At 47.8% G+C, this 12,362-nt stretch overlaps 1 protein-coding gene across 1 annotated transcript; it reads right to left on the bottom strand.

Moving 5' to 3' along the window:
• Positions 1 to 1,816: 1,816 nt before the first annotated feature.
• LOC122372577 lies at positions 1,817 to 11,402 on the bottom strand. Its single transcript, XM_043349942.1, has 2 exons — positions 11,193 to 11,402; positions 1,817 to 3,752 (listed from the first exon to the last, which is right to left on the bottom strand). The coding sequence occupies exons 1-2, from the start codon at positions 11,393 to 11,395 to the stop codon at positions 2,948 to 2,950; spliced, it is 1,008 nt and encodes a 335-aa protein (XP_043205877.1). The 5' UTR covers positions 11,396 to 11,402; the 3' UTR covers positions 1,817 to 2,947.
• Positions 11,403 to 12,362: the final 960 nt, after the last annotated feature.

Raw genomic sequence — 12,362 nt, 5'->3', positions numbered from 1 at the left:
AGAACACCTTTCTAATTTTTTGCATGTCGATTTGCAATGACATGAAGTTTATTTTGAAAAAATAAAAATGTGAAAAATTTTGGTCCCAAAAGTCATTAGAGGCAAATGAAAAAAGATTAAGGTTTTTGTTCAACAATCAAAATTTTTCTATTTTTCTTTTGAATTTTTAAAAAGTAATATCAATTTTTGGTTCATCGCAAGCTTAGTGTTGTTTCCCGTTTGTTGGTTGCATAACCCGTTCTTGAGTTATAGGCCATCAAACTCACCGTTACAAACCGAAGTTAAAAAAATGTAATGCAATATAACTCAAAAAGTTTTGATCTGAGAACTGAGAAGTCTGATATTTTTCCAGGCGTCTTTGGGGCCTATGATTACCTCTAGGACCGATTTTCATTAAAATCTGAGAGATGAGGGTGACGGGCCTGGTACGATCTATCGTGGAATGCCCCAGCTACTAAGAGACGCACTGAACCTAATTTGACCAAATATGCACCTAATCTGCACCAAATAAGCACCAGATGTGTACCAGATGGCCGTCGTGAAAAAGGCTTATAGCACATTGTTATACCTGACCCAGGAGTGACGCATTTCAAATAAAGAAAGAACGCTGTTGCTGTTTTCTTTTTAGAGGATAATGATAAATTTCGAGAAAATGAAATTTTGGGACTTCAAGTCGTCTAGTTATATAACTGTTATATGAATGTTACTTCTAGTTATAGGTACATACCTACATTGTACCAGGGATATAATAAAATTGTTCCAAGTGCATTTTATGAATGTACTAAAACACCTCGAAATTTACTATAAGATGAACAATTTAATAGTTCAGCAACTTAAAAATTTCGTTGTCTGCTGAGCTCGGGCGGTGTTACCCAGTGGGCGGTCTTACCCCGGAAAATGTAATTTATTTACTAAATCTGGAATAATGCAATAATGAACGAAACAAGAAAACAATTGGTTGATATGTATGTAAAATTAATGCGACAATGCCATGAAACTGGAGATTGACCATGTGGCCAAAAATTACGTAAGTAGACCCTAAAAGCTGCTAAGGGGGTCGGTGTTCCCCCGTCTTCCCCTATATCAAGGAGTGCGTAAACCAAAAATGAGCCTGATCGGACTTGTTAGCCGGCGGCCAGAGTCTAAATTATGAACAAGCCAAAATGCTAATAATTTTTTTTTACCTGACCTGTGACGTCATCGGTGACCTCGAGGTCAATGAAGTTAGGTTTCTTTCAACAGTTTTTCCAGGGCAATTAGACGCCGTTTGAATTTTGACGATCGGCCCAGTAGTTTCGGAGATAAGAGGGGGCTCTGTAGAGCCCCCTCCCCCAGTCACTCGCGTTATGGAAAATAGTCCCCAGTCATGTGGGGGTTAAGAACGCCACTTGCCGCTTGTCGCTACGTGACCCAAGCACTGGCATATCCAGGAAGGCGGTCTTGGACGCCGCGGGGACATACCCCCAAAAAAAAGGTTTTTCAAATTCCAAAACTTATCGGATTTCGCACTTACGCACTACTGTAGAGTTTAAAACAAACTTTTTATAATAAAAGTCTTCGTTTTATTCTCGAAAAAAAACCAAGAACTTCGTCGATTTTGGGCGCTGCAGGGGGGGGCTCCCTGAATCTGCCAGTGGACCCAAGACCCTGGTGTTCGACCCCCCCCCCCCCCCCGCCCCTCCGCCGCATTACTTATAAGGGCGTGAAAATTCAAGAGCTTGGCGGGGGTGGTGCATGTAGGTAAAATGTAAATACATACACCTCCATTCTTCGGTAGCAGGCCTTATGCCTTAATGGTATGCCTTGAAGAAGTTCGCATGATTGAAACATGTATTTCAGTGTAGTGAGCATATATCATCACATTCAAACGCAACAAGGCATTTATGAATGTCGCCGTGACAATGGCCGTTATACCGACTGCATCACGCTATTCATCCCACGACGACACTATGACTACATTGCACATGTCGACAAACAAATTCATCGGCAAATGAAACTCCCGCAAAGAAACTCATTTACCTGCACATAGTGTCGTTCGTGCATTGGTTTGCTCTAAGCAAACGCTTAACTCCGTCGTCAGCACCGGTCTGTATACCTATGTAAGTAGGTACTGCTTCGCATTGTGGGCAGTAGTGGTGTATATCGAACACTCAGTCGACTGCCACGTACGTGCTCCGTGAATGTCACATTTGCGGGGAATAAATGAGCAAGTAAAAATGCACGACAAACGGCTTCTCTGATTGTAATCCGTTTGTAAAACGCATCTACTCTGCTTAGGTATCACTGGTCATTGACCCACGCCCGCGGTCGCTAGCCAGCGAGCGCCGTTGGCGGGCGCTGCGCCGGTCCGCGTCTCGGAGCGGTGCGTCTAACGGTTTACCGTTTTTGGGTCATTGCCTGCCGATCGAGGCCGACCGACTCGCCACCGGTGGGACAGCGCGACGGCGTTCGAGTCGCCGCTGTAATCACGGCGCTCAAGCGGAACATTCCGGCCGGAAGGGCCACCGTCTGAGGGCACTCGTGTGGGAACTTGGACGCCGGTGAAGCCCAATGATAAGCACCGTGCCTCAATCAGAAGCTGGGCGATGGTGCGAATGGCACCGGTATCTCAGATACCTACACGAACGGCGCTAGCATATCAGTCCTACTGTTCATTGGAGCTAAATCTACTTGTGTAATTTTGTTATTTTTACAATGGTATGCCTAGAGATGCCCTGTTTTCGGTCACGTAGCCTGGCAGTATTTATATGTATGCCAGTGATGTGGTGTTGACTGTTGAGTGTCGCAGGAGTGGCGCTCCCACTGTGCGGTAACCACATCGGACGAACGTTTGCGGTCGCCATGCATGTCTTTTCGGCATCCTGATCATTGCACCCATGCTCCTGGCAGGTCAGGCATAACGTCCGTCAACCCCGGCTCCCAGCCATGCCCTGGTCGACCCCATCGGTCACGATCCAGCTCGAACGGTGGAGTTTCTACGCTCGCGCCTGTTGAGCAGGAGCAGGTCGTACATGTGAGAGACAGGCTCGCTCACACCCGGGAACCGAAACCAGACCGGGTAGATTTTGTTTGGCGCCGTGTCGGCCACCTGCCAGCCGATCTCGGAGAGGCGCTGGGTCACGTTCGCGGCGCGGTGGTAGAACTCCATCTCCCGCTCGGCCGCCTTGCGCATGTGCACCTCGAGACCGATCTGGTCAAACTTGTCGAGCGCCCTGTGTCCGACGCCGTCGAGCAGCTGCTGGGAGAACATGTCCCATTCGGCTCCCTCGCCGTCCAGTTTGAGGTACTGCAGCCGCGGCAGGTGGTCGTGGCCCAGCTCGCGCATGGCGCGGTCCAGTGTCCAGATCTGCCAGCCATACACGTTCACGTGGTCGTTGCGGCCCAGTCCGACCGGGTGGAAGTATACGCCGCTGGGCCGGCGCGCCGGCTGTGCACCAATCGACGGGTCAAACGAGTGCACCTCGCAGCCGAAACGCGCCATCGCGTCGTCGAACGACCAGTCTCGATTGATGCCAAACGAGTACACCACGCAGGGCGTGCCGGCGTCACCGATGGAGAACTCTGGGTCCAGGCAGACAGGCCGGTCACCCTCCAGCAGGCGGGTCTCCCACTTCCGGTTGGCGTAGACCTGACCGCCGAACGAAGCTTGCCGCCCACAGCGCGTCGTGTTGGTGGCCACCCACCGGAACAAGCCGCTGATACTGCGCTTGTCGGCGTCGCTGAACTCCGAGTCGGGCACGGACGCGCCGTCCCTGTAACAAAGCACACGAACCGGCGTCAGAGCGAGCACCAGTCAGTCACCGCGGTCAGTGACTGACGTGGACCGGGGACCGTCCTCAGCGGCAGCAGCAGCTGTCTGAGAGGTACTGGCACTTATACAGTCCACCAACTGCAGTACCATAACTACACGCCCAAGCGCCGCTGTGCGTCTGGAGATTTGTGATACCATGCAAACAAAATATGTCGATTCCCACCTTACATACACATAAATACACAAAACACATGCATAAACACACATCAGTGTTTTGACTTTTGTCAGCCTTACGACTTCCTGTGGCACCAGCAAAGGATGGCTGACGATATGCAAATGATAGGAACTGAAACGATTGACTGATATGATACAACTAACTGATCTGCAGCAAGAGCCGCTCAAGACAACTTTTGTCGGACTCTACTGGCCTTCTTAATACGGCGGGGGTGGCAATGCGACCCTCGCTAGGGGTTCCACCGCTAATTTACCCCCGATCGGCCAGAGGGGGTTGATGTAACTCCCTTAAGTTTTTCACAGATAGCGTGAAAACGCACTGCCAATTTTGGACTATTCTATGGGGCATCGTTTCCACGCATTCCTTGAAACTTTCAAGTCCCAGTCATTTCAGGTCAAGCCTCGACACAATAGCCGGTGCAGAACCCCTAGTAAGGGTAAACTTGGAATAATCTAGCGGCATCGGCATTACGGGCGGGCGGTTTTTCACAATTAAAGTCCCAACCTTCGGATCCGCAGTGCTGTTCGACAAGCGCTGCCCGGGCCTAAACTTGGAATAATTTAGCGGCATCGGCATTACTTCGTTTTTCACTGATACCGTGACAACAGTCTCGTAGCCCCAGCAAATTAAAGCCAATCCTTGGGGCCTATAACCGACTCATGCTCTGAAAATTTAAGTTCCATTTATGTCAGGTCAGGTCACCACTGGCCACGAAAACTGGTATTTGTCAAAGAAGCACTAAAATTACGCTTATTTTTCTATAAAATCCAGAGTTTTGCATAGATATATTTCAACCGTGCAGGCTGTACTCAGCTCACCAAATGTCATAACAATTATACTGTTTCTAATTTTCGCTGACTTGAGGTCATCTAGAGGTCTTGATGTCATTTAACCCTCGCCTTTTTCCCCTAAGCCCCTAAGGTTTTTCAAAATAGCATAAAAACGGCGGCGCGCAGCGCCGCCAAATTTGGCACAGTCTATGGGGCAGCCTTTTTACATATGACCTGAAATTTTCAGGTCCGGGTGATCTTGGGTCAGGTCACCAGATCAGAAAAACTGGTACAAGGTCATGGTAAAATTTCAATTTTCTTTTTGCACCTGTCCAACTCACAGTTTTGGACTGATTTCTCTCAAACTTTCAGAATGTGCTAAGTTCACAGAGTTGTATAACATATAGTTCGGGTTTTTTATGTCACTGACCTGAGGTCAGTAAGAGGTCATTATGTCGTAATGTTAAGCCTATGGGAAAATACTAAATTCGGAAAATACTGGAGATATCCGCTTCGTTCTATCACTTTTGTGCTTTGAAACCACAGTACTTAACAGCAGGTCACTTGGTGCTTCTTTGTTTGGTGTACTTATCCATGGGTCAGGTCAAATGAGGTCAACTGAGGTTAAATGACGTGTTTGCCAATAACTTGGCACATAAGGACGCTAGAGTTTAAAAAATGGTGTCATTGTGTTTCTGGTGATCAGCCGAATCGATTGATATGCAATATGATGCAATTTGGTTAACTTGAACTTAATTAATTAATTAAAGTTTACTTAAAAACTAAGAAAAACTTTAAGTACACTTAAGCAAGCAATAAAGTATATCATTCGATGCGCCTTGACGTGCTGAGTTCACTGGTGTATTTTTGCTCTATCTTGATTACCTAGATCAAAAGTTATAAGCGAAAAACTTTTGACCGCTGTTTTTAGCGAAGTTTTTACATTTATACCCCCCTAAATATCCACCTAGAGCAACCAAATTTTCACAGGGGCGAGAAATCCAGGGAGCCCACCTACCTACCAAATTTGGTGTTTCTAGGTGCCATAGGAGCCAATCGCGAGGGGGGTCGCATCGACCCCCCCCCCCCCCCTGCCCTACAGTGTTATGAAAAATGTCCTGCCAGGGCAAGGGTTAAAAGAAATTTGCAAATAGTGAATTAAAAATTTTCCTATCGTGAAATCATTGCAGATAACTGTCCATTTCAGCGATTTTTTTATTGTAGGCATTACTTCAGTTCATACCGGCCCCCGCCGAAGTTAGTTGGTAGCACTGCTGCTCCACGGCGTACATTTCCTACCAGCCCATAGGGTTTACATGTTAAATGGCCTGTTTTCGGCGAGCGATATCTCGGTCAACCTTTGAAGGAATCAATAGTTCTTAGTCTCAAATGATAGATCGATGAATTTTCTTTCGACAATTCCTCTACCATTTTTCACGAAACCCAGCCGATCTTCTACGGCGTACAGGGTAAAGATTTCTCTGCACGCCAGCACCCGCGATCCGCCTCTCCGAGCGTCGGTTCGCGGTCCTCGGTAGCGCAGTCGGTAGCGCATCGGGCTACAGATCAGGGGGTCGTGAGTTCGAATCCTGGGAGCGCCGCGTGATTTTGGCTAGAATTAAATGATGTAGATTCTTGAATGTTTGCATAATCAATTATTAATAGCTAATTGAATGTATCGGCCCAAATCGGCCCTTAAAACCTATTATTTAAGAAATTTAAGAAATGATTGTCACGTGCGCGTCACGACTGCCAACCATAAGCGCTACCATATTCTAGATTGAACTAACTTTTTGCTAGTCCGACCACATATAGTAGGTTTTCTAGTAGTTATACTAGAAATTCCTACCAAAGTTCGTCCTACCCTTCACTCAATATACCCTGGTTCATACCACTGTGTGACTAAGGATCTGTTTCTTTAGTGCAAGAATGCACAAGATTCAACTGAGGTAATATGGGGGTCAAAATACCTTTTTGCTAATGAATTGGGACATCGTGAAGCTAGAGCTTCAGGAATGATGTCATTGTGTTCCACTTGATTAGCCGAATCGAATGATGTATGATATACATAAGGGAAACATATTACAAAGTATATGCTTTATCTCTGCAAACGATTCCTTGACTGAGCATGTTACGAATTTGCGACATTTTAGGACCATAGGCTCACTTATGACGTCATGGGACAGTTACCTGATCTGACCTGAAAATGCAGTTGGTATCAAAATATCCAGCTTGAATCAAAGTACCAGTTTCCAGCTCTTAATTAAATCTAACGCGTTCCGAGCAATTGCGAGAAACTATTCTGGGGGGAAGGGACGGTGGCATCTTTCTCCTTTGGCCGACAAAATTCAAGCTTTGCAGAATTATCATAACTGGAATTCTTTTCAAAGGACAGTTAATTTCATACCTACTTCGAATAATAAATTTTCTAGTTCGCCATATTTCTCTAATTCGTTATAAATTATATTATAATTAAATATTGTTATATTTTCATTTCTTTTTATTTCATTTATAATTATAATTTTAGTTTGAATATAATTTATGCAATTTATAGTTATACATATTCATTATAGTTTCTCTCTAAAATATCAAAATCTAGCTTGGGGTGAGCGGTTCTCGTGGCTTGAAAACAACTCGCGGCTAAGCCAATTTCACAGTCAATTCTTTGGGGTGTGGTGACTGTTTCAGGTGCATGCTTTCATACATTGTTCCTACAGTGGATGAAATGGAGCCATTAATTCATCATTAACATGCACTTTAAACTGCATTTTTCCAGCCACTTGATCAAGCTCATTTTGTAAACACTATATGCTTATAGGCATTGATGTTCAGGAACGCTGAATGATCTGTCGTTTTGCTTCACGCCGTTACATCTCGTCGCTCGTGCAACGGCGCCGCTCTTCGAATGTTGACATCGCCCCGCACAATGTGTTTAGTAGCCAGTGGCATTGTTCATACTTATTACGGAGCGAGCGAAGCGAGCGTAGCCTTTCCTTAGATTAACGGAAATTTCTGAGTATGAGCGGCCGGCCGGCCGGCCGTGGTCACGCTTTTGCGAGGCTTATATCTCAGCAACCACTTGACCGATTTACATGCGGTAATTTTTGTAGGGTAGCTTCATTCCTTCTACCAAGTATTCCACTATTCCCGATGCATGTGGGTGACCCCTTATGCACGTGCCACGTGCAAAACGAAGAGGTGTCACTTTTGTAATTGTTGCAATATCTCGGTAACTACTGGGCCGATTGCGCTGAGAGTTGGCATGTAGGTAGGCACCCACTAGGCAATGCATATCCATGTGCCAGAGTTGGGGTGCTGCTGCACGTGCGCACGTGCAGGGGTCGTTTCCAGATCTCGAGAACGGCTGGACCGATTGCGCTCAAATTAGGTACACGTTTACGGAGCAGTTAGTAGGGTGCCGTGCAAAAGTCAGTTGGGACCCATTTTGCACGTGCGTACGTGCAGGGTGCCGCTTCCAGATCTCGAGAACGGCTGGGCCGATTGTGCTCAATTTTGGCACATCGCTAGAGACCGGTTAGTAGGGTGCCGTGCACAACTCAGTTGGAGGTACCCCCTCGCAATTTCGCACGTGCAAGGCTCACCCTCTCGCTCGCTCCGTTAGTCGCCCCAAAAGGCGTTATACTGGTAGTACTTATGCCTACACAGACAGCTCTCGTCTAACTGCGTGATGCACTTTCTTATTACGGAGCGAGCGAAGCGAGCGTAGTCTTTCCTTAGATTAACGGAAATTTCTGAGTATGAGCGGCCGGCCGGCCGGCCGGCCGTGGTCACGCTTTTGCGAGGCTTATATCTCAGCAACCACTTGACCGATTTACCTGCGGTAATTTGTGTAGGGTAGCTTCATTCCTTCTACCAAGTATTGGACTATTCCCGATGCATGTGGGTGACCCCTTATGCACGTGCCACGTGCAAAACGAAGAGGTGTCACTTTTGTAATTGTTGCAATATCTCGGTAACTACTTGGCCGATTGCGCTGAAAGTTGGCATGTAGGTAGGCACCCACTATGCAATGCATATCCATGTGCCAGAGTTGAGGTGCTGCTGCACGTGCGCACGTGCAGGGGTCGATTCCAGATCTCGAGAACGGCTGGACCGATGGCGCTCAAATTTGGTACATGGTTAGGGACCGGTTAGTAGGGTGCCGTGCAAAAGTCAGTTGGGACCCATTTTGCACGTGCGCACGTGCAGGGTGCCGCTTCCAGATCTCGAGAACGGCTGGACCGATTGTGCTCAAACTTGGCACATCGCTAGAGACCGGTTAGTAGGGTGCCGTGCACAACTCAGTTGGAGGTACCCCCTCGCAATTTCGCACGTGCAAGGCCCACCCTCCCGCTCGCTCCGTTAGTCGCCCCAAAAGGCGTTATACTGGTTTATTACAGAGCGAGCGAAGCGAGCGTAGTCTTTCCTTGCAACCACTTGACCGATTCACATGCGGTAAATTTTGTAGGGTAGCTTCATTCCTTCTACCAAGTATTGGACTATTCCCGATGCATGTGGGTGACCCCTTATGCACGTGCCACGTGCAAAACGAAGAGGTGTCAGTTTTGTAATTGTTGCAATATCTCGGTAACTACTTGGCCGATTGCGCTGAAAGTTGGCATGTAGATAGGCACCCACTAGGCACTGCATATCCATGTGCCAGAGTTGGGGTGCTGCTGCACGTGCGCACGTGCAGGGGTCATTTCCAGATCTCGAGAACGGCTGGACCGATGGCGCTCAAATTTGGTACACGGTTAGGGACCAGTTAGTAGGGTGCCGTGCACAAGTCAGTTGGGACCCATTTTGCACGTGCGCACGTGCAGGGTGCCGCTTCCAGATCTCGAGAACGGCTGGGCCGATTGTGCTCAAATTTGACACATGGCTAGAGATTGGTTAGTAGGGTGCCGTGCACAAGTCAGTTGGAGGTACCCCCTCGAAATTTCGCACGTGCAAGGCCCACCCTCTCGCTCGCTCCGTTACTCGCCCCAAAAGGCGTTATACTGGTTTTAGAGGTTATGGTATTTATCTATGCCTGCAGACCAGTCCCTACAGTGACCTGAGGGCACCGGATGGGAATTGATGCGTTATAGTGGTGAGAAATATGAGGTTTTGAATAGGTAGGCTTATGAATAGGTAGGTATGTAGTATGTACTTAGGCATGTAAAATCTGGAGTGTGGCTAAACATGGGCGAAGATATTCGTAAATAAAAGCCCCATGTCTTTGTAACTACTACATATGATTCCGATTGAGTTACATGCAACCACTCTCGCTTTGTTCAACCACGAACACCTATACCTACCAGCAGGGAAATGAGCGGTCTATAGGGGCTTGAGATTAGCTCTTCAGTGATCTATTTTCGCTGATCGCTGCGCCTGACATGTCACTGCCCGCTGTTCCGTTACCGGACAACCCCAGCGAACATGCAGAGACGCCCGCCGGTACGGTGGATCGTGCTGGTGACCCGGGTCGACGGTCCCAGCAGCGAGGCCGTTATACTCTAGCGCGGAAGATCGATCGCTATGGTGGAGTCACCAGCACTTGGCGGCAGTGGCGCAGAAATAGGCCGGAACAACTGTCTCGTATATGATCACACTCGCCTAGCCGGCCAGATTCCAATTCTACGAGATGAACCTACGAGAATTACGTTCCTGTTTCATTCTGAACAGGGCCGGTGTTAGATCTACAGCCAAGAAAATGAGGCTGCACTGACTTCAATACTGATATCTAACTTATCAACAAAATCAACAACTGGGAGCATAGGCGGCGGAACGGGGGGGGGGGGGCACCGGGGCACCGTACCCCCCCCCCCCCCTTGATTTTGACATTTTAGCGTTAGCCCTATGAGCGTTGCATGGAAAGAACGGGACCAAAATTCGGCGGTGCCCCCCCCCCCCCCCTTAATTGAAGGTGTTCCGCCGCTACTGACTGGGACCAATATTATGTAAATGCGTACGACTTATAAGTCGTATACGACGCAATATCATTGCTTCATGCGTTATAAATAACGCATGAAGTAATGATATTACTTCGTATTAGCTTTGGGCTACACTGAGGTGAAAAATATTAAACCAACTACTTCAGCTTTCTGAAGGTGACCCTGACTGCGATGCAGTATTTCATGGCTTAGATACGTAAACGGCGTAAACGTTTCTCTTACACATTTGTTCACGAAATGAACTGAAAAGTGATCCACGCGATAAGCAACTGAGCAGTTAAACTCGAGGTAGAGTGTAAGAAAATGTTAAAATCGCAACCTTGTAGATGTTATGGTGGCAGCATTCTTGTCACATTTTCAATAGAAAAACTCATGTGCGTGATAAACAAGTAAGGCACCAAAAGGTGCGAGTACACAACATGTATGTCGAGCCGAACACAACGTAAACGGAAAGCGCCGTGACTCTTAGTGAGATATGGCAGCCGTTGGTGGCCACTGACCTTACGATGATGACGTCTCCGGGGTCTCGCAGGATCGTCAGCCGGTACAGGGTCCTGTCGCGCAGTGTCTCGCCGGGGAACAGCACCAGCGCACGGCTGACACACCAGAGCAGCGCCAGCGCCAGCACCGGCGCGCGCCAGCCGCCGGGCCGTGCCAGCCGCCGGCTCACGGCGCGCGCCAGCGCTGTGCCACGGACACCCATTGCCGACCGACTGGGCTGCTCTGACGGAACACCGGCTGACTCTGGAGCGTCCCGGTCCCGTTAGGGGGTCAGCGGGGCAGCGGGAGCGGCCGCTCATTTTTGCTCATCTGCAAGGCGCATCTCGTCGGGCGCTCTCACCAGCCGCTAACGGCAAACCGGCTGAATAAGCTGACTTCGGTCGACCTTGGCATTGCTTATCCACACCGAACAAAAATGGTAGATAGGTACTGGCACTTTTTGCTTGAAATCTTGAATTCAGCTTACGGGCCGCCACAAATACTGCATTGGACCCGACATTTTACACTTTGGTCTTCTTTTGTCTTTGGCTTCTTCTGGTCTTGTATTTAGACTGCCCAGCATTGGTGTTTTTTTTTTTTTTTATTAAAACCTGTCCACATTATATCTGCATGCTGGAACAAATAGGTATCCATTGCTCATAATATATATTTTTTAGTGGTTTGAAACGTTTATTAAAGCATGATTGTAATTTGTAATTGCAGGAAGACGGAATAGAAACATCTTTGCTCATTACGAGCGAGCGAGCGAAGCAAAGGCTTTTCAATATAACGGAAAAATCTCAGTTGAGCGGCCCAGCCCGGCACAGCTAGTGGCAAAGTAATCTTGACACAGCCCGGCCCGGCCCAGCCTGTAGCGCTTTTGAGATGCTTATACATACTATATCTCAGCAACTGTTGAACCATTTGGCCTGCAGTCTTTATTGTTGGGTAGCCCCATGCCTTCTACACTGTTATTGACTACTCTTGATGCATCTATAAGTGACCGTTGTGGCACGTGCCACGTGAAAAGTCGAGGATGTTCAAGCTATTTTGCAGAAGTGGCGATTTTGAGAGGCATCTATCTCGGCAGCCGCTTGAGCAATTGACATGCGGTAATTTTTGTAGGGCCTAATTACATTCCTTCTACCAAACATCGGATACTCTTGATCCATGTGAGTCTGCATGATCCA

The sequence above is a fragment of the Amphibalanus amphitrite genome, unplaced genomic scaffold (assembly GCF_019059575.1).
Source record: "Amphibalanus amphitrite isolate SeventyFive unplaced genomic scaffold, NRLGWU_Aamphi_draft 001375F_arrow, whole genome shotgun sequence".
NCBI classification, from domain to species: domain Eukaryota; kingdom Metazoa; phylum Arthropoda; class Thecostraca; order Balanomorpha; family Balanidae; genus Amphibalanus; species Amphibalanus amphitrite.
This window is presented reverse-complemented; position numbering and strand designations above follow the sequence as displayed.

Coding starts and splice junctions, on each gene's coding strand:
- LOC122372577 (XM_043349942.1), bottom strand. CDS start 11,395: ATGGGTGTCCGTGGCACAGCGCTGGCGCGCGCCGTGAGCCGGCGGCTG. Junction 3,753..11,192: donor GGAGACGTCATCATCGTAAG/GTCAGTGGCCAC, acceptor GCTTTGTTACAG/GGACGGCGCGTCCGTGCCCG.